General features: G+C 48.3%; 1 protein-coding gene across 3 annotated transcripts in view; it reads right to left on the reverse strand.

Annotated features, from left to right (window-relative positions):
• Positions 1-22,855, reverse strand: part of LAF3 (Amidohydrolase family) — a 259,740-nt gene that overhangs the window by 68,821 nt on the left and 168,064 nt on the right. For all 3 annotated transcript variants that reach the window (XM_087400545.1, XM_087400544.1, XM_087400546.1), the window contains 2 exons: positions 4,353-4,448; positions 4,145-4,243 (listed from right to left, as the gene is read on the reverse strand). In XM_087400545.1, coding sequence (XP_087256671.1) covers positions 4,145-4,243; positions 4,353-4,448 — 195 coding nt within the window. The remainder of the gene's footprint in view (positions 1-4,144; positions 4,244-4,352; positions 4,449-22,855) is intronic.

Below are 22,855 nucleotides of genomic sequence, written 5' to 3' on the forward strand. Positions count from 1 at the left end.
TGATTGCATCTTTTCTTTCTATTCTCTGCATTTTTGTTGGCTTCAAAGTACTACCACAATTGTGCTTGGGTTTACCATGAGGCTTTGTTGTTTTTGCATTATCCTTATGATGGGTAGCAAAAGACTAATCACCAGGGATCAAAGCATTCCAACTAGTGCGGCTTTGCTCCTCCTAAAACATCAGAGTAACCAACTGGTCAAAGCTATAATGGATGGGATTTCCTATGGCAATCAACCTCAATGTGTTAGCAAACCCTTGATAGGAGTCAAGAAGTCCACTCAGCGTCATGGATGCCAGTCTGGCATCACCTCATCAACATTGGCCAATTGCTCTTTGAAGTCCTTGACCTTTGTCAAATTGGCATTCATACTTTCCCGTTCATCCATTTTCAAACCACCTAATTACTTCTGCAGATTTGCAACCTATGCTTCATTGTGAACCTAATACAAAGAGCTTGAGCATCTCTGCCATCCCATCTGACCTAATCTTGAGTCGGAGGCACAGGGCCGGTAGCGGCAAAAGATGAAGAGACAACAGCATTACCAACGTAGCGGTGGGTGTAGTGGAAATCTCACCTCAAAACCTACAATAGCTCCACAAGTTATTGGACACCAACACATGACGTGGAATGTATGACCACATGGGGTACTTGGTCCCATCAAGCTTGTCTTCAGGAGCAAGCTTACCGAATGCACAAACACTCCCATCTTTCGGGAAAGAAACACCATGCATTTCCCAAGTAGGCATGTCTCAGTGATAGGAGCATGCTAATGCATATTTCTTAACACAGGTATGAGATGCAGTGGAAAATAAGAAAATCTCCATGCCTGATGATGCAAATGCTATCGAATGAACATAATATTTTTCATGAAACTTGTAGTGAATAAGATTAAGGCATGTGCAAAGTATTGTATCCATCCGTCACAGGCATATGTGATAGGAGCATGCTGATGCATATTTTTTTATACTCATGTACCCATGACGAAGGTCTCACCTCAAAATCTAAAATAGCTCCACAGTTATTGGACACCAACACATGACGTGTAATGTATGACCACATGGGGTAGTTGGTCCCATCAAGCTTGTCATCAAGAGCAAGCATACCAAAAGGTCATTGTTTGCCATTGCAAATAAGGCACAAATGCAAAGATCCCAAAGAAAACTGAATGAATTAAATGATGGTACTAAGGCAAGTGCAATTGTCTGATTCTGACCAGAAAAGGTCAATGGCCTGCACAAACTTTAGAACCAAAAGATATGCTGCCTACACAATGCTGCAATTGAGACGACCTGCAAACAAAACCCCAAACACAAAGGCAAATGTGCAAGAGAAAGGGCAAAGCAGGCCCAAAAATGCTGCAGACTGCACAACAAGTGCACCAATGACAACAACTGCAAGAAGTCTAACTGAGGCAACAGTCCACTGCACATCTCCTTCTAGAAGCTCACCAACTAAGAAAACAATGCCAAAACAGTTCGATATATTCTCTTGGAGGAAGTGCTCCACAAAAGTGCATAGAAATGCCTCAAAGGCAGATGAATAGCTCCAAAATTCACAGGAGCAACTGAAAATTTGCACAAAGACAGTAGTCGCCTGATTTACGCCTTCAAAGAACTGATTTGCTGGCGGTTGGAGCCCCAAGATAGGAACAATTGAGCTCATAAATGCTGCAGCAGATCTTGTGCAGAAAATATCAGCTCAAAACAGCTGAAAAGAGCTTCAAAAGAACTCGCACAGTACGGCAACAGGTCAGGAAGCTCCCAGAAGAGGCATAGTGCAGAGAATTTGCTTCAAACTGCTGCAGGTAAGTTGTACATGCAGAAAACAGCACAGACAGCTCTAGACAGCATGAAGGAGGCACCAGACTGCTCCAGATGGAGTCACAGCTCAGCAAACAGGTTGGTGCAGATGGCGACAGAACTTGGGTAGCCGACTGAAGCTGTAGCTGTCATTTTCTCATGACAAAGTCTTCCAAAATAAGCTGGAATGCATAGGGTAGGGCTTTGCACTGAGAAATGCAGCAGCTAAAAGGTAAAGAGTAAGCTGTGTTATTGCAGCAGCACTGTACAACTCAAAGTAATGGAACGTCACTTGGAGGGATAACTCTGAAACCCTAGTCCAGTCAACCCATTGTGGGGGGGGGGGGGGGAGTAAGTTATAAGGGCAGACTTTATCTAAATGAACTAATAGTGCACAGTGTCACACTATGTACAGTCCCGTACAAACTGCACAAAATTTCGTAGTTGCTGCACGCCATACAGCTCACTGTACCTACGCTGTACAATGCATCGTACCTGCAGCTGTCTGTACAGTTGTACTTGCAACCCGCAAGCAACTCCGTACATCTGTGCTGTCAAGTTGCCATACTGATGTCCATACCATCATACGGTTCAGCGTTGTACCTGCCGTACACGTACCTTACAGCTACATATGTTCACGTATAGGCAGTACAGACCTGTCGCTAGTCAGCAGCTCTCAGGTCCACCAGTCACCTGCCCGTACACAGTACATTCCATACTGCTTGCCATCAGCCCTTCCATACAATAGTTGCTCCTGCACATTTCTTTGGTGCACAGGTTAATTTTGTAGGTGCACTTCGGAATTTGGTGTGCTGAAAGGCACACATTTGCACTCAAGGTGCATTTTTCAGATTGCATTTGGGGATTTTCGTGTGCCCACAGGCATACATATCCACTTGAAGTGCATTCTTTGATTTGATTGCAAATCAATCAGTTCCACTTTGCAGTGGTTGATACCATTTATGCTGTGATTGCACAGAGCAGTCAAAGGCACTTTTATTTCAGTTGCATTTTTATTCGCAGGTGCATTTGCAGTCAGAGTTATTTTTGCAGTTAGGATGTCTTAGAATGAGAGCTTTGGTATTATGATGACCGAGGGTAATAAGTTGGAAGGACCCAACTATGCATTGTGGTCATTCATGCTCAAGAATATTCTGGTTGGCAAGAATTTATTGGACATTGCGAGTGGTGATGAGACTAGGCCAGCAGGTGCAGCTCATTCTAGATCATCTTCTACCACCACTGCCACTTCTACTACTCCTGTCACTCCTTCTACTGAGAAGCAGAAGAAGTTTGATCGTAGAAATGCCCACAATTTGTTCTTGATTGCCTCATCAGTAATGAAGAGGCACATTATAACGATCATTAAGTCATGCAAGTTTCTCCTAGGATCATTCAGCACTACAGTATTGCAGTGGATACATTGTTACAACAGATACACATGTACGAATTGTGAAGGATGCTTTTATTACATGGAGATTACAAAGTGTTGTCTTTGGCTCAAACTAAACCTACACACATCTGGTTTGGAAAGTTGCCTCTCTACCAAGCTGGAGATGTGTGTCATGCAGGTCTGCAACAAGAAAGTGATAACTTCACGAGGCAGAGCCTTGACTAAACATTCTATATCCCACATCATCAAAGATCCCCACTTAAGTTGTCACTCTCCTTCAGAGAAACACTTAAAGCATCAATCGTGACTTGCTCGTCCTAAAGCAGATTGCTTGGGAGATTCTCTTTAGCATACTTCTCTGTATGTTCAGGTGTACTTGCTGTAAAGATGTCATTGGAGAAGAGTAAATGGAGGGCAGGTGGGTATTGTCATAGATTTGGCAGGAGATCATGCACACTCTAGCAAGTCAGTGGAGCAGGTATTGTGAGACCTCAGGCAGTGAGAGACCAATCAGCGACCTTCCTCACATACTGGGATTTCAGATCTTCCTTCACCTTATGAGTATATGGCAGAAGGTGGCATTTTGCCCTACAACATTATCCTTTTGTTGATTTAGCTCTGGCAAGAATCTCTCCAGCCAACTGTACTGAACTCAATTTTTACGTGATTGGAAAGACTTTGTCGACTTTTTTTTACATGATTGGAAAGACTTTATCTCCCTTCGTAACATATATATTGGGACATTACATGAGTGGTTTATGCCCTCTTTGTTTGATTTACGTGATCCATTTTACTTAGCCATTTAAAAGAAGATACAATTGACATTTTCCTTTCTTCAGAACAAGGCACATCATGTTACAGCATTCCTAAGGAATATTTATTAGAGTGAGTAAGACAATAAAACTGGAAGGATTAAAACATAACATGGAAATTCAAACTCAGTTTCGTACCCTAAATCTTCGATCGCGCAGACCATTTGTTGCAATGACTGCCGCAACAGTAGTCAACACCCTATCGTTAGCTGCATCCCCAATTGCATGCACCGCCACCTGTATGCTTCAAGGAAAACTTTGCATAAATATCCTACACTAATTCGCATAACGCTTACAAAGATTCCTAATGGATTTGGAAAAACAATCATGCATGCACAATACTCACCTGGAGCTTTCTCTTGTCGGCCTCTAATGACTCTTTAAAGATAAAATTTTGACTGGACACTTCTAATCCACAATTTCTAGGATCATCTGTATACGGCTGGAGCAGCAGGACAGGCTGTTAGAAAGTTTTGACCTGAATTCCAGATGTGCATGCAAAAGTAAAATGTCACCATAAAACCAGTATACACATACTAACTGAACTTAAATAGCATTCTGATTACAAAGAGGGGCAGAACTAGAGAATTACATGAGAATAAGCTTGTAAGAAAACGCTTACACCCTAATTTCTAAGTCAAAATAGCATTCCTAGAAATAACTCCTAGCACCATTTCCAGTATGAAAGTTAGATGCATTTGGATGGATTAGAATGCTGGGCTATCGATTTAGAAATCGCACTATGTTGCAAGATCAAGACCTGGGGTTATGTAGCACGTTCAAATCCTATACTACACACCAAAATTGTTGATGTCTTCAGCCAAGACTCTCTTTTGGACTCATTTTGTCCCATTGTTTCTAAAAATGTGTCCACATTTATGGAAGTGTTATAGCCAGCCTGTGATCGCTTACGTGAGGAGGCATGGTGTGTGCCTAGAGCTAGGGTGCATTTAATCAACATCAAAAAGACAACAATGGACACCATGAGATTAAAAATAACAAAGAATGTAGATGGGAGACAATAGAAAGAAAGAAAGAAAGAAAGTGTATTATTGTCCACTAAAGGCCAAAATGGGCTCATGGGACATCAAGAACTCTGCGTACAAGATAGCACAAAATCAACGTGCCACAAAGAAGAGGCATCGTCGAATATCATCTAAGTGCTACGCAATACAATGCAAGTGAAAGTACATAATGTCAAATCCGAGCCTAAATACAAAGTAAGCTAGATGCAAGGAAACCGCCCCTGGGTGCAAAATGGGGGGATGAGTACAATATGTCAATGCAAAGATACAAGTCCATGTATCACGGAGTCTGAGAACCAAAATAATACTGGAAATCCTGTCCATCGACTCTGCCTCCTGCTATGAGAGTACAAATCTGAGCAAAAGTGACGTGAGCAGCTGGTAGGGCGAGATCTCCATGAGTAAGTCTCCTCCGAAAAGCTGCCATCATCCTGGATCGTCTGGAGATGAAGCGGCGAGTACGTCCCCTATGTAACAAGATCCTGCGGCGTCTACAAACCATCTCATATGTACATCCACAGGGTGGAGGCATGTGTCCTGTGTGAGCTCTGACCTCCTCATGCTCCTCCTGATACCTGTCAGAGAAAATTCAACAAAATTCCGATGTATGACCTCAAACCTCTGTTACTATGGCGGCTCATAGTTCGAGCCTTCTCCTCTTTTACATTTTTGCGCAATCTTCTCTTCAGTTCATTCTGCCCCCCTTTTTGTCTACTTCCTCCTAACATGCCTACCCCTTGTTGTTAGGAAAGCCTGCGTCCCTATTCTTCACGAATCCCTTGGTAGATTTCCGTCCCAATAGCTCTATTGAACTAAAGAGATACTCCTCAATTGATGTTTTCTTGGGATGATGCTCTGATTACTCCATCAACACTCTAATGCCTCTAATCCCTTGCTCCTTGTGACTTGTCACATTCTCTGCTCCCTACTACAACTGTGAGTGCAGCTTTGCTCTGACCGTCACCGATTCCTCCTTGGGCATAGCCAACTCTGGCACCACTCTAATCCATTCTCTTGGTGAACTTCCATGGGAATACTACAACATAACGTCTACTTGAAGATGGTTAAAAGTACAATATGTAAAATAGGCGGCTTAAAGATAGCCTTGGTTCAAATGTGGCTCGAATGGACTTTTGGGCCATAAGTGGCTCGAACGCACCCTTTGCTTGAAGATGACTCAGGCATCCCATGGTGGCTCGAACATACGTTCGGCCCAAAGTGGCGCAGACTTACCCTTGTCCGAAACTCATTGGCAGCACCCTTGGCCTGCCACTATTTATTTAATCCACTCTTTTCTTCTCTCTCCATTCCTTTGCCTTTGCTCTCTCTTATATATTTCCTGTGTTGCTAGACATTCAGTGTCCTAGTGTATGAGGCCTCTTGTAGTTTTCTTTCTTTAGAGAATAAAATGTACAGAAAATCTTCTTTCACACAGAAACATGTATGATATGAAGCTCTTAGCATGTTTTATGTGTATTTATTTTGGGGAAATTTTTAAGCACTTACAGTCCATAGAGAGGGATACCTTTAGTACACAACTATACATGCCTGTCCACACATCAGACAAAGACCCATATTGATGGGTAGAAACTCAAAGCGAGGGGGTAGTAGTTCCGTTTCAATCTCTTTTCCAATAACCATCACAAGCACGGATGAGCATGCTCGATATATGTGGATCTAATGTCAAAGGCCCTAAGCCACAAGTCTATACATTGCTGCATGCTACTTTCCTCCTAGACATCCGACTATGCTAGGACTTTCACAAGGAGGGGATACGTATCACTATTTTTGGCACTCTATGAGGATATCCAAAGATACATGCAACAAGGGAAGATCCTACTTCTCAGGGACTTAAATGCCAAGACTATAGACGTGCAAGTAGAAATATTGAGTTTTTAAGAGGATCCCATAAGTCCCACAACTAGACATTCCAATAGGAAAGTTCAAACGTAACTCAGCAAACACACACTATCACACCATATGGGGCATACTTGCTAGACATGTGCACTACACATGAGCTAACCATATACACAAAGATGACCAGCTCGGAGAGATGAACTCTCAAACGACCAACCACTCGGATCCTTAGCCACTCTCAATAGACCCAATCATTCCAAAGATCTTTGTCTCTAAGCTCAATTCCAACTAAAGCGACCCTCTAGGACCTAGGGCCGATACTAAAGCATACTCAGAATGGTAGACCGATGTCATAATGCAAGAAGACGACTCTAAGTTCCCCTACCCTAGAGAGTTGATCATCTGGGGTGGGGAATTTGCTAAGCCCATCTGGCCATTGGGCTGCATTGATCTCTAGCATTATACTACTAGCCCCTCTTAAGTATTCTAGTGCTCGGCTTCACTCCTCAAGCTGTTGGGGGAGCTAGCTCCATACCCCTATGAATCTAGTGAAGGCAAGGGGAGGTGTATAGAGGAAAGTAATTAATATGGATGACCAATTGAAAAAAATTCAACCATATAGTGGAAAGGGAGCAGGGGAGGGGTGGGAACGGCAAGAGGAGGGGTAAAGAGGAGAGTGATTAGTGATTGTGTCCCTATATTGAGATGTGTATACAGCTTATACTGAGATCTTTAGTTGAGTAGTAGTTACTTCGTTTTTTGAAGTAACTATGAATGTAATTATTCTACAGCAATAAAAGATTTCTTCCCACAAAAAAAAAAGATTGTGTCCCTATATTTACAAGAGAGATGCTACGCAAATATTTCCTATATGGTTGATGAAGATGGGCCCATTATGGATGCTGGCCGGCATGCTGTACAAACGCATTGTTGCCCACTCCTATGGCAAACATCTTTCTTGTTTGGATCATAATTGGGATTTTAGTAATAAATTCTACCTTAAATTCTACCTTGTATTGTTATGTTCGTGTTTCCAACTATTTCTTTTATTCTCTATTTTAAGCATATCTCTATTTTTTTACTTTGTATCTTTTATGAGACGGTGGCCATTCTATCCCCTCTCCGAATTGAGGTCCGGCCCAAATAAGGGCATTGATGGCTAGTTCAATGAGGCCTCTTGAGGATGATGCCACCTTCTCATCAAGCTTGTCATCGATGATGATTCCTTCCCTATAAGAGTGGCCTCTGCAACGATCCACCGATGAGATTTGTTGGGGTGGAGGAGACAGCCAACACACACCACGGAATAGGGAGCTGAAGCAACGTACACGGACTGCAGGAATAATAATGAAACTGAACGTACAACATAACAGATAATACCCTAGGACCAGTACTAGGTGTCCCAAGTGGACCAAACAAAGTGTCCTAGATGTCTCAAGTGGACCAAGTGTCCTAATTGACAACAAGGCTCATACCACGGATAATGTGGCAACAAACCTCCCTCCATGGTATGGTTGATGTATCCTGGAAACATCTCAAAAATACCTAGAATCTAAATCATGGTTGCGCATGTTCATTCATGATGAGATATAGCAAAGTATGATAGTACAGGAAGGGCAGAATCACGTGACAAAAAGTACCAAGTGTAAAGCTTGCTGAAAAGCTTCTAGCTTGGGTCATGGTAAAGCCTTCGTGACAAGATCTACCAAGTTATCCTCCGTCGGAACACAAGACGACAGTATGTTTCAGCTGACAGTCATTCTCGGACATAATGATAGTCAACCTCTATGTTCTTTGTACGCACATGAAACACATGATTGCGCGCAATAGCCTAGGCATTTTGACTATCAGTGTGGATTGTAGTCGAAGATGTTTGGCTAACATCATGATCTACAAGTAGCGTGTGTAGCCAAACACATTCCATAGTATCTATAAAGGCTTCCCTGTACTCAGCCTTATAGCTAAAAGTAGCAATAGTAGGCTGCTTCTTGCTGAACCAAGATATGCACAAAGCAGCCCAGTCATTGTCATAACAACCAGCCCAATCACTATCCATAAAAGCGTCCATGACCAGCACATCATAGAGAAGCCCCAAATGTTGTGTGCCCTTCAACTAATGGAAGACACATTTCACTACCTACCAATGTTGTGTACTGGGTTTGTGCATAGACCTGTTTAACTCAGAAACTGCATACTGCAAATCAGGCCGAGGTTGGCACAAATAAATCAAGCAACCAACAGCCTTCTGATATAGAGTACCATCAAATGGATCACTCCAATACTCGAAGGAGAAACGGAAGCTAGGCTCCAAAGGTGTTGAAACCCGCTTACAATCCTCAAACTGAAAGTGATGCAAGAGCTGTTCAATATACTTGGACTAGCTCATCATAATGCCCCCCCCTCAAAATGAGCAAGTTGGATAATGCGACTGACTCAGATCTGTCATAGCAAAAGTCTGTCATAGCTATTGCAGCTCATGGGCATTGGGAGGTTCATTAACTGAACATTAAGACTGCCTTTCTTCATGGTGAGTTGCTTGAGGAAGTCTTATGTCAACCCACCTCCTGGTTTTGAGGTTGGTCATCTACGTATGCCATCTACGTAAGGCCTTATATGGATTGGGGTGGTATGCCAAGATTTATGCGCATTTGATGTGCCTTGGTTTTCAGAACAGCCCCACAGAAACAACGCTTCAGTTTTGGAAGGTGGATTTTTTTCTCTTTTTGATTCTTTATATGGATGAGTGATAATCACGGGGCCACCTTCGGAGCAAATCGCAGCCTTTAAGGCTGATAACCCTTTTGGCAAATTGCAACTGTTAAGGCTGATTTGCAGAAATGGCATTCCGCTTCAACTTGTAGACTCACTTTGTGCCGACGGCACGCTTGGCAAGAGGCAAGTCACACAACACCCATGTGCCATTTTGGTGAATGGGATCCAATTCAGTTTTCATAGCATCCATCCACTCTTGGGTGTCAAATGCATCAAAGGCTCCTCATTACAGGCCGTGGCAAATCAATGCAACATCCAAAAAATGACCATGCATCTGACGTTGCACACTTCTTGTACCGGAAGCCAAAGGTTCAACGTGTTTACTCTCCTTTAGAGTATCCAAGAGCCATCTTCGAACTTTTTTGTGCTTCCAGTCATGACAAGAAAATGCTTGAAACAAGCAAAGACATTGGGCTTGGATTATTCACAAATGTGATAAAGTAAGAGTAGCCTCCAAGAGATGGGATTTGCATCGGTCCTATGAACCAAGTTGAACTTATGAGATGCACCAACAGTCCCATCCTTGGGAAAGAAGAACCTGTGCATCTTATAGACTAAGCAGCCCTCACAAATGTGCTTTGAAAATGCATGCATTTTTGGAAGGTCTACCATCATATCCTGTGAATGCATTGTGTCGCTTAATTGGTTAATTGTCATGAAGGGTATGTGGGCTCATGGAGGCGCTTGCTAACACATGGCATTGTGGCATTTCAATCCCATAAGCATAGTTGGGGGATTGAATGCCTTGTATATATATGGTCGATAGACCTCTATCTCTCATCCTGCTCATGACTTTTTGGGAAAGACAGAGAGAGTTGCGTGGCTATGGGAGGGGGAGGGGGACCCCTGCACCCTCTATAGGTTCCAACATGGTATCAGAGCTTGTTCGGCTGTCACAAGTGTTGACACGTGGCAACTCTTCTGGGTGGTGTGGCAGCTGTTGCGCATGTGGCTGATGCATGGTGGTGCTTGTCTCTATCTCGACTGCTATGAAGTGTCATGATTCGGAGCAAGCACCTAAAAAAGAATTTGGTGAGCAGCTCGCATGCACCGGCAGCTCGCTGCGTTTGTATTGTGGTGACGAGTCTTTGTGTGCACTTTGGGAGGACCTACCCCGTGCGATATGTCATGTCCTTGTTGCTTGGGTTGGCATTTGGTTTGTGGTCAACTCACTTTTCAAGGCGCTTAGCCCACGAGGGGTGTTGAATATGGACTAACCCCCTTGGGTGCCCCCTTTCGTGGCTTAATTGGTTAATTGTAATGAAGGGCTCATGGAGGTGCTTGCTAACACGTGGCATTGTGGCATTTCAATCCCATAAGCATAGTTGGGGGATTGAATGCCTTGTATATATATGATGGATAGACCTCTCTCTCTCTCTCATCCCTCTCGGGACTTTTTGGGAGAAAGAAAGAAAGAAAGAAAGTGTACTATTGTCCACTAAAGGCCAAAATGGGCCCATGGGACATCAAGAACTCTGCATACAAGATAGCACAAAATCAACGTGCCACAAAGAAGAGGCATCGTCGAATATCATCTAAGTGCTACGCAATACAATGCAAGTGAAAGTACATAATGTCGAATCTGAGCCTAAATAAAAAGTAAACTAGATGCAAGGAAACCGCCCCTGGGTGCAAAATGGGGGGATGAGTACAATATGCCAATGCAAAGATACAAGTCCAGGTGTCACGGAGTCTGAGAACCAAAATAATACTGGAAATCCTGTCCATCGACTCTGCCTCCTGCTATGAGAGTACAAATATGAGCAAAGGTGAGGTGAGCGGCTGGTGGGGCGAGATCTCCATGAGTAAGTCTCCTCCGAAAAGCTGCCATCATCCTGGATCATCTGGAGATGAAGCGGCGAGTACGTCCCCTATGTAACAAGATCCTGCGGCGTCTACAAACCATCTCATATGTACATCCACAGGGTGGAGGCATGTGTCCTGTGTGAGCTCTGACCTCCTCGTGCTCCTCCTGGTCTCTGTCCTCTGGTATAGCGTGTGCCTGAGCTCTATCACGCTCCGGTCTGTGCTGATGGTCTCTGAGGTAGTCTCATCGAAGCATAGTGGCCTCCCTAACATAAAGAGCTAGGCAATGTTGATCCTCGTAGTCCATCACTCGTGAGAGAGGTCCGAAGACAATGGAATCTACCTCTGAGCTCATAATATAGCGGGCATCTGCAAATGAAGTGCTCCTCTGACTCCACCTCTCCCATGGTGCAACAAGGGCAGATCCTGGTCTCTCGGCCTGGTCGCCGTCCATCCTCCATGCGTCGCATCCTACCAGCCTCTATCTCGAGCTGATGCGAAAAGACTCTAAGCTGGCCAAGGGCAATCCTCAGTGAGTGGGACATGTGGATACCTGTATAGCCTGGTGGAATGACAAATCCATCCTCTGAGATCCGAAGGAAGTGGTCACGATATGTGGCCATCTTCGTCGGAAGCTGCGTGGGATAAATCCAAGTGCGATACGTATGAAGCTGCAGCAAGTCTGCTCTCGTGACCTGGCTAAGCTCGTGGCGAGTCAACTCGAGATGAGGGGCATCTATGCTGTATCAGAAGGGAGGCAGTCTATCCATGTCTAGTCCAAGAGATGTGAGCCACCTAGTGAGTCTGAAGTACCAGCAGTATCGGGCCCCAGATCGTGCCAACTCCATAGAAGATGCAAGTGCTAACCATGGCAACCGAGCTCTGCCTGCTGCTGAGTCTCCAAACTCCCTAACCCTGTGCAAATACATGACCGACTGAAACGCTGCATCCAATGCAAGGGGAGTAGCTCCAAACTCTGCTAGCATGATCTCGTGCGGAACTGTAGCCTTGGCCCTAATGAGCCGAGAGAACATGATGATCTGTAACCTCTCTACTCGTCTCCGATCTGCAGCACCGAGGTCTCCTGCCCAGAAAGGAGCTGCATACATCGCAGCTGGTCTCACCAATGTATCAAAAAGAAAGGATTTTGTATCGGGATGCTGAAAGTGGGACTGAAAACACTGACGCTCAAGATGAGCCAACGAAGCATACCCTTTACTAATCCTATCTCGTGCTGCATATGTCATGGTGAAGACCGGTCCCCTGAAAACTGCCCCCAAATAAGTGTACTCTCTAACAAGCTCAATGGGCTGTCCGTCATAAGTGAAGCAAAACTCATCCGTGCTGTAAATACGATCAGAGGTGTTGAAAACCATAACCTTGGTCTTGCCAAGGTTTACGGTCAACCCCCTGTCCTGGCAAAACCTGTGGAGTGCCTCAATATGTGCCTGGAGGCCCTGAGCAGTAGAGGAAATGAGAACCACATCGTCCGCATACAGGAGGATAGGAATGGAGGATCCTGAGAGAGTAGAGCCCACACCGCCTCATCTGTACAAACATCTCTAGCTCATCAATATATAATCCAAAGAGAGTAGGAGAGAGCGGGCAACCCTGCTTCACCCCGATCGTGCTGCATACCTCCTCTGAGAGCCCCTCACGTGTCCGAACCCGACCAGTGACCCTCTCATACAAAGCCATGATAGCCCACTGTATCTCTCCACTGAAGCCCATCTGGCGAATCCTCTGAAAAATCTGAATCGCGGAACTGTGTCAAATGCCTTCCTGAAGTCCACGAAGCAACAATAAAGCCGTTGCCTTTGTGACTTCGCATCCTCTACCAGTGCCCTGAGTGTGAGGATGTGGTCAAGTGTCGAATGATCCCTGCGAAATCCAGCCTGCCCTCTGGCTCTGAGTCCTGTCGTCTCGGCATGGTCATTTATACGGCTTTCCAAAACTGATGCATAGATCTTGGCCATAACGTGGCCAATCATGATGGTCCTGTAATTCGACGGCTCCATAGGGTCCCCCGACTTGTGGATAGGTACTATGGTATTGCCTAACCAGGACTGTGGTAGGCCTGTACAAACAGACTCATTGAAGAGACGGGAAAGAACAAAATCTAAGGCATCAATCCCATGGATTACATACTCCGCTTGCAATCCATCATGATCCTTAGAGAGAGAGCTTGCATGGCTATGGGACGAGGAGTGGGAACCCTGCACCCGCTACTCCGCTATGTGACACGTGTCGCCTTCTACGGGTTCCGACATGCATCTTCATCAAACTACCATAGTTTAGATGCCCAAGTCCTTCATGCCAGAGGTGAGTACCTGCAATAACTGATTCAGCTACTACATTTGCCTCAATGGCAGTCCCTCTCTCATAAGAGTCTAGATTATACAGCCCTCTAGTAAGTGTTCCAGTAAGTTACAATGTTGTTATCATGTTAGACGTCATACATGGCACAGTGATAACCATCAAATATTACTCTATCACTATCCCCCTTTGTGAGGTGTATTCCCTACTACAACAGAAGTTTCCAAGGCTAGGAGATTGGGGCAAGACCCCTAACAACAAGCTTGACCAAGAGGGATTTGTCTTGCATCTCTCAATCAATAATGCCCAGACTACCCTCCTTTACCTAGAGCATAATCACCATCTGGCAAGCATGTCTACTAAGCACTTGCCTAGGTTGATAGCAATCACCCCCTCATCCTTGCTCCTGCGAATGCCCCCTCCCCTCCCCCGCTCCCGTCTACCCCCCCCTCGCGCTACGCAGCTCCCTCTCCCCTCCCCCTCCCGCCTCCCGCCGCCTCCCGCCGCGCCCCTCCGTCCCCCTCTCTTCCTTCTCCGCCCGCCATCCCCCCCCTCTCCTTCCTTCTCCGCCCCTCCGTCCTCTCCCCGCCCCCCCCCTCGCGTTGCGCTACCACTCCCCCGCCCCTTCCTCCCTCTCCCCGCTGCTGCGCAACACTGCCCCCCCCCCTTCCCCTCCCTCCTCGCCTTTCTTCCCCGCCCCCTCTCGCGCTGCGCTGCCACACCCCCCCTTTCCTTCCTCCTCTTCCCCGCCCTGCGCTGCGCTGCCCTCCCCCTCCCTCCTCCTTTCCTTCCCCCTCCGCCATTCGCTCCGTCTCCACCACCTCTCCTCCCCCCGCTTCCCCGTACTTCTCCATCCCTCCCTCTTTCCTCCCCCACCTCCGTCCCACTCCCCCCTCCCTCGTCTCTGCGATTTCCTTCCCCCGCCTTTTGGAGCGTTCGCAGTTTGTCGGTGCGGTATGGCGGCCGTGAGCCCAGAACCGGTGGCCCAAACGGATCCCCCCCCTCCATCAGCCTATCGCATAACACTGAGAGAGCATCAGGTCTCCTTGGTGAAGCAGGCCGCCACAGAATTCTCCTAGACGTCCGTTTATGGGAGAGTCATTGGCTACACCCCTTCACGAGCAGACATCAGGGACTGGTTGCAGTCCACCCTCTACCTTGAGGACAGCCACATTGAGGAGGTTGAACTCATGGGATGCGGTATATTCTGGCTCAAGCTCTCCTCAGCACAGGCTGCGAGCGATATGGTCAGACGGTCCCCTACTTCTGTGGGTGGGAAGATCATCCTTATGGTCCCATGGTATAGGGGTTTCAATGTAGCGGACTTCGATGCCCGCTTCCGCATTCCTCGCCATCCAGTTACCCTCATTTTCCCAGGCCTCGCAACCGAGCTTCGCCCGATCATCAAGGACCTGGGGGCGCACTTTGGCTGGCTCATGCAGGACACTCTTTGTTGATGCGAGATTGAGACGGACACAGGTGTGGTGACGCAGCGCATTATGGTCACTGGTCGCCTAGATCAGTGTCTGAGATGCCATGGCTTCGGGCACCAGGCACGCTCCTGCCCTCGCTTCACGAGGACAGAACCTTAGATGGTCCCCATCCAGGCAACTCAAGATCCCCCCCGCCAGGCATCGACACCCTCTCCCGAAGGGGAAGGCTAGACTGAGGTCAAAAGAAAACGGAAAGGAAACAAAACAGGACCAAAAAAGCCTTCCCATCTACAGCAAGAGACCCCTGTGGTCACCAATCAGCAGCAACCCGGTAAGGGGAAGGAGAAAGGGAAGCCAGCCTCCCCCTCATCCTTCACCCCGCCCCCCCCCCCTCCCCCCTCCTCCTCGGTCCCCCTACCTCCCCCCCCTCCAGGATCCCCCCCAGCACCTTTGGTTTCAGCCCCCCTCTCTCCCTCGAGCATGATCCCAAGGGAACCCCCCCTTCCGCCTGCACCGCCTGTGGCCCCGAAGCCAGCACAGACCTCCTCCGCGCCTATCCCTCCTGGCCCGGTGGAGGGGAGAGGCCCTTCCCCGCAGATGGCCAGCACCACTCCAGCTTGTTCGACAGCCAGCACCCCTCTTTCTGGTTCAGACTCCTCATCCTCGTCCCCACACCCAAGGGCAGCTCCTAGAGCTCTACCTTTGGAGTTTTACCGAGGAGGACCTTGGGATTATTTGGATGCAGCGGGTATTGGCTCCTTCCCTGCATGCCTAGACATCAGCATCTTCTTCCTCTGAAAGGGGACGGAGGGTAAGGTGTCCGTCCTTGCCTCCCATGATGGTCCTACCTATTCCTTCACTATCACCAGTGAAGGGAATGAGCAATGGACGAATGAAAATGTTTGGGAGACGATTCGAGATCAGTCCCAGGAGCAGGTGCAGGATTGGATCGGTAGAAGAGCAGCGGAGCTTCTTTAGCAGCAGTGGAAGGAGGGTGACGTTCGTCTGAGATGGCGCCACAGTGCCAAACGATTCTGCCTTTTGGTCATCATTCGATTGCCTCTGGAGTGGATCTACGCGGAAGGGCTCCGCCCGTGGAGGACCTCAGAGGTAGCGGGCTTCTACAGTATTTCCCTGGCGGAGGCTTCGAGTTGGTTAGAGAGAGCTTACCACCATGGGACGAAGGGCCTCTCCCCTCTGTTGAAGGTTTTAGAGGATGGGTCCGATGATCCGGCCTCTCCTTCGAAACCCTCACAGAAGCGCCTTCGTCTACACACTGGACATCCTCCGACCACCTCGACATCGACCGCAAGTAGACAACTGTTTGTGGCCCATCTCCCCTCTTCATGAGTATACACATTATCTCTTGGAACGTCAACGGGTTCCACTCGTCAGGAACCTGCGGCCCCAGGAAGATGGTGCTCAGACAAGAGCTCCAGCCAGCCTTGGTGGGAAGGGTAGATGTGCTCCTATTGCAGGAACACAAGCTTTCGGCTTCTCAGACCAGTAAGTGTGGGAAGGTCCTCATAGGACGCTCCCACACCTACTGGGAACCTTCGATTGGTGAGCAGGGGAGGAGCGGGGGTGTCTGTACCTCCATCGACGCTTCTCTAGTTCAGCATGTGTGTGGTTTTGGCACCCTGATCCCAAGGCGAGCGCTTTGGGTGGGCTTGAATATTGAGGGATCCCGCATCGGCATCCTCAATATCTATGCCCCGACTGACCTCAGACGGAGAGCCGCTTTCTGGAGCTCTTTGACAGACTTATTGCCAGAGATGGATTCTTGGATTGTAGGAGGGGACTTCAATAACCTTGAGACTTTCGAGGATCAGCAGGAACAGGGCCCAGAGTTCCTCGGTATAGCTTAGGCGGAGCAGGCAAATTGGGACTCCTTGTTCGATGTGGGAGGTCGGGACAGCTGGAGGGAGCCTTCCTTTTGCAGATGGACAAGGAGTCTGGACTTCTCTTGGGGTTACAGCAGGGAGGGAGGCAGACTTCTGGAGCGGTTGGACCGTTTCTATGTCAGCGATTGGGCGCTAGGCAGAGGTGGAGAGTCAAGAGTGGTTCCAGGGACAACCCTCTCTGACCATGCCCCAGTCATCCTAGTCCTGGACTGAGCCTCTCTCCTTACCTCCACGCTCGTGCCGGATCCCAGACTCCATCTACTCCAGAGCAGCGGTTCGCAGCAAGATAGTGGACCTGTGGGAGCAGGATTGGGACCCCATGGGGGATATGGCAACTCAGGTAACTCAGACTCTTGCCGAGTCTAGTCTCATCTGTCAGCAGGAGGCGATTCAAGTCAAGCAGCAGTGGTGGGCGAAGAAGAGGGGTCTCAGACAAGATCTTGCCTCGATACAGCGGATGCAGCGGTCTTCTCCAGGCTCGGAGAAGCACAGATGACAGGAAGTTAGAGCCCGAGCCATGCTAGAGGAGATCACCCAGTGACGCTCAGAGTTCTCATTTCATGCTTCCAAGTCCTTGTGGGCTAGGAAAGACGACAAGATGTGCAGAGAGTTCTTCAAAACTCATGGCCAGAGGTCAGCAGGGGAACAGCTCCGATCTCTTAGAGTGCAGGATGGTAGTGTCAGGACAGATCCAGACGAGGTCCGGGACTTGGCGACAGATTTCTACAGATCCTTGTTCCAGCAGGAGCCCCCAGACCCTCGTGCCCGCCGTTGCAAGGAGGAGGTGTGGAGGTATACACCCTCGCTCGTGCAGGGTAGCATGAGTGAAACCCTTCTTGCCCCTTTCACCGTGGCAGAGATGTAGGATGCGGTGAGCGCTATTGATGGGCAGAAATGTCCAGGTGAGGATGGGCTCTCTAGAGCTTTCTTCACCACCTTCTGGGAGCAGGTCCACCAGCCCTTGCTCGCAGCCTTCCAGCATATCTTCTCTAGCGGACAGATGCCAGAGAGCCTTGCGACAAGCTTGATCTGCCTCATCCCCAAAGGGGGGGACCGTCAGGAGATCAGACAGTGGCACCCTATCACCCTCCTCCTGACTGCCTACAAAATCCTCGCCAAGATGATCAGTAGCCGCATCCGCCCCCTGGTACATGACTTGATCCATGACACCTAGACTGGCTTTGTCCAAGATCGCAGCATTTTGGACAACATTTTCACATTCTCAGAGGCGACGGAGTGGGCCCAGCACAGTGGCCAGCACCTTGCCATACTCCTTGACTTTGAGAAGGCGTACGACAGGGTAGACTGGTCCTTCTTGGAAGGTACACTCACTCGGTTGGGTTTTCCGGACGAGTGGATCAGAGGTATTGCTAGTCTCTACAGGTCAGCCTCCAGCCGGGTTATCATCAGCGGCAAGATGGGGGAGAGATTCACCCTCAAGCGCTCGGTGCGTCAGGGCTGCCCGCTTGCGCCCTACCTCTTCCTATTTTTTGCGAAGGCCATGACTCACTTCCTACGAGCCCGTACCATTGGTCTTCGAGGGATGCGCCTCCCTATTCGGGACGATGCAGAACTTCTGGACTCCGAGTATGTAGACAACACGGCCCTGTATGTGCAGGATGATATCAAGTCACTAGAGCGACTGAGACTGTCTTTAGAGGTTTTTTGCCTAGCCGCTGGGGCGAAAATCAATTGGCATAAGTCAGTTGGTTTTCTTACAGATCCGGGAGCCAGCTCACAGTGGGGTATTTTCCTGGGGTTTCGCTGGATCCCTAGAGGACAGACGACACGTTACTTGGGATTCCAGGTAGGTCTGGATATCACGCCGGCTCAGCAGTTCTTACCGGTCCTAGTCTTCTGGAGCACGGCTCGGCTATCTTTGGCAGGCAAGGCCCTTGTGGTCAACCAGGTCCTTGCCACCGCTTGGTACGTGGCATCTTGCTGGTGTTTCTCGAGATCGTGTGTAGCCCAGCTGAGGAGACTGGTGCGGAACTTTCTTTGGTCTGGCTCAGATGGTTCCGGCACCACCAGAGCCCGGGTCGCCTGGCAGACGGTCATTCTCCCCCAGACAGAGGGCGGTCTTGGCATCATAGATCCAGAACTGCAGAGTCTGCAGAGTCAGGCATTACTTGGCAAGTTAGTCATCCGCGGTCTGACCCCAGGAGGGCAGACGTGGAAGCTCTTGCTTCAGCATGGTCTCAGCGTGTGTACCCCCCAGAGAGGGGGTGATTGGCAACCGTCTATCCGGTGGATTTTCACTTCTGCCCCACTCACTCAGCCCCGTTTTCCCTTCCTCCTTAGCCTCGTCTCGGTCTGGAGGAAGTTGCGGCACAGCCTCTCTCAGGTTCCCCCCAGCTGGCGAGAGGAGATAGACAGACAGCCCCTGATCTGGAGCAGCCAGGTGATAGATGATACAGGTCGCCAGCTTGGAGAGAGATCCCATATCCCTTGGGCGCACTGGGCGCGTGGGCCTACGTGCTCGCTCCAGGTTTGGAGGGACGTCTATAGCCAGTTGAGCCCAGGCGAGCTGGCAGCAGCAGTAGGTACGGCACGTGGGATCCAGGCTCGGCGAGTGGAAATCGATGCTGCCATTCCTGCAGGTTGGAGGATTCCCATGATCACCAGATAGCTCCTCCCAGGAGATGAGAGGTGGCTAGGGCAGTTCACACCCCGTGGCATTCCTTTGGTGGTTGCAGGCCTTTTCTCGGACTCCTCGATTCTCTTCTTCTCCGTCGCCGATGATAGCCGTCTCCAGAGCAGAGAGGTCGTGATCGACCCCCAGCTTCCCTGGCAGCGCCTTCGCATCATAGGACTACAAGGGAAAACGTGGCATATAGACCCCCTGATTATGCAGGACCAGGACTGGAGACTCTGGATTTGGGAGGGCCGCTCCTTGACAGAGGTGGAGTGGGACCCAGAGGAGTGGCGCTGGCCATCATTGGAGACCTTAGAGAACCCTACCCCCTTCTTCTCATATAGTGCGCGTACTGGTAGGCGTGCTCTTGGGGCTCTCCAGCGCAGGCTACCCACACAGGCACATAGTTGGTATGCCCAAGGGATATCTCTGGTCTTTCTTCACACATTCCGGAAGACTCTTTGGGCAAGCTGGCGGCCGAGGAAGATCTCTTACTTTCTTTGGATGGTGGCCCACAAGAGGCTACCAGTTGGCAGCTGGTTGAGGTAGATGGGGCAGGAGGGGCACTGCAAGATGTGTTTTCAGGAGGAGTCGTCCCTGAAGCACTGCCTTTGGAGCTGCTCGCATGCTCAGACAGTGTGGAAGGGAGTCAGGGGGATCTTAGCGAGGGCTGCACCCGAGCTAGGACCGGTCACTTGGGGAGCCGTTTGCTGGTGCAGCACCGAGATGGGACATCACTTGGCTTATGAGTTCTCTAGGCAGGATCTAGTTTTCTTCATCACGCAGGCCACCTGAGCATACATGGACAGCTTCCCTTGGCATCTGACAGAGACAGATGCAGGAGCGATGACTCGGCACCCAGTTTGGGAGATGATAGGGAGTATTGTAGGCTGGCATATCTGGACTTCCAGATGCGCGTAGACCTTAGGAGATCAGGATTCTTCTGCTACCCAGACCCTAGCGGACATTTGGAGCACGATCATTCACACGCTCAAGGGTTAGTGGGATCAGATTCAGGGGGAGTCCCGGGCAGGGAAGAAGAAGAGACGACGCTTCCTTCGTGACTGGGACCATCGAGAGCTGTTCTTCCAGCACTCTGCTCAGAGTCTTCAGTGGCATTACTCCCGCCCATCGTGGCTCTTTGTCCACACTCCGATGATTATGCCCTGAGAGGCTTGTAATTAGTATTTTGTTACCACGATCCGTTTTGTGATTGCAGCCCGCTGGCCTTTAGGCCCTCTTGTACTCTCGTTTTCAAGCAATATAACTAGCACTACTTTTTGCGCAAAAAAAAAAAGCAACCCTTGCCTAGGTGTTCCATGTGCCATCCAAACCTGCCCATAGGAAGTTGTACACCAAGTGCCTAAGCTGCCCCATGCATCCCTAATTTAAGCACCTACATGATACAATGTACCAAACAGTAGCTAGAAGGACTTGGTCCGTCACCAGAGCCTCCCCGCCATAAATAGTTTGGCCGAGCACTAGTATGGAATCTTACAACAAATACTCGTAAGCATTGGGGCAATTTGTTGCTCTATTAACGTGTCTAAACCTACCTAACATCCCTCTTCGTCTGTCCCTAAAGAATCCAACGAAAACCTCATATTGCCCCCCCATCCTAAATCTCTTTAGTCTTTACAAAAGCTGCTGATTTAATCCGGTCGATCTTGGCTTTGGATGCCAAAGAGTACAGCTCCAATGAATGGCATACCCTCTCCAAGCTCTCAACTGAACCTCCACATGCACGGTGTTCGAAATATTAATATATTAAGGGAGTGCCAATGTAATGATTAGTTAGAAGGGTTAGGGGCACTTTTCCCTCATCTAAGGTTTTTTCCCCTAACCAGAGTTTAGGTGTGTGTGTTTTTTAACCCTAGTTTGACTTACCCTAGGGTTTTGTCATGTTGAGACCCTTGTACTGATTCATTCTTTATTCTAGCAACTACAATTTGTGGATCTTCACGTTTTACTCCCTCCACGCTTTGTTCTCCGCCCCATCTCCATCATTTGGTAACGAAGCAAGTTGCCTCTTGCTCTCCCATTCCTATCCTCACCTCCATGCTCCATTTGAAGCTCCAGAGCACGATTGTGTGACGAATAAGTGCGCTGGTCGACCTGTTCTTCACATAATGCTGCTGGTTTTTGATTGGTCGAGCCCTTCTGAAGGTGTTTGCACAGTTTTCGAGCTGTTTTCATCTAGCGACCTGTTGTCTGGCAGCTGTTCGAGCTGTTTTCAGCCAGCCTACCTCAAACAATGCCTTTGAGCTGCTCCAGACCTGTCTAGACCTAAACGCCTGATGTTTGAGTCTTCTACAAACAAGTTTCATCTCGGTCATCACCTTTGAAGGTGGTTCCAGAGTTGCGCTATTTTGGAGGCATTTTAGTGATGTCAGTTAGGGTTTTGGACCAGCCACCAACTTCTATAGGGTATCCAAAACTGTGTTTTAGGGTTTCGTCCTGGTCGCTAGATGTTTTGGAGCTATCATGGTCCATTTCAACAAACTACTAGAGGAGTTCACTCTGTTATGCACCTGCTGCTGCATTTTACGGCTCAAGCTCTGTTGGCTTTATCAGAGCTATCTACTCGCTCAGCCAAGTTAGTTGTTGCATTCTCTGGTTGATCCCCTTCCTGCACATTAACATACATGCTCTTTCTTGTTTGTTCTTCTTGCATGAAGGGGATCGAGCCTTTGGCAAAAGGGAAGAACAAGACTCATTTCAGCGCCATTGGTCCAAGACTGATTCCACTCAGCAATTAAAGATAAATTCAGAAAACGCATGTCAGCCCAAATAGAAGGGTACGTGTCATTACTATAAGAAGATTGGACACCATCTCAATCAATGCAAGAAGAGATTGGAGAAAGAAGAAAGATGGAATGAAAGTTAAAGATTCCAATGCATCACACGCAAACAAGGGTAGTACTTCAGCAAACTATGTAGCTAAAGATTGGTCTTTCTTGGTCAGCACTTTCATATATGCAATGTGATGCTAGATATGATGCCAACCATGAGATTACCTACACTTAGTGTGAGTGATGTCTACAAACTAGTAGTTTGATAGTGCCGCTTCTAGGACAGCTTCAAGGAAGGATTTATTTGCT

This window comes from Dipteris shenzhenensis, chromosome 29 (assembly GCF_047967505.1).
Source record: "Dipteris shenzhenensis isolate YYH24624 ecotype China chromosome 29, Dip_SZ_1.0, whole genome shotgun sequence".
NCBI classification, from domain to species: Eukaryota; Viridiplantae; Streptophyta; class Polypodiopsida; order Gleicheniales; family Dipteridaceae; genus Dipteris; species Dipteris shenzhenensis.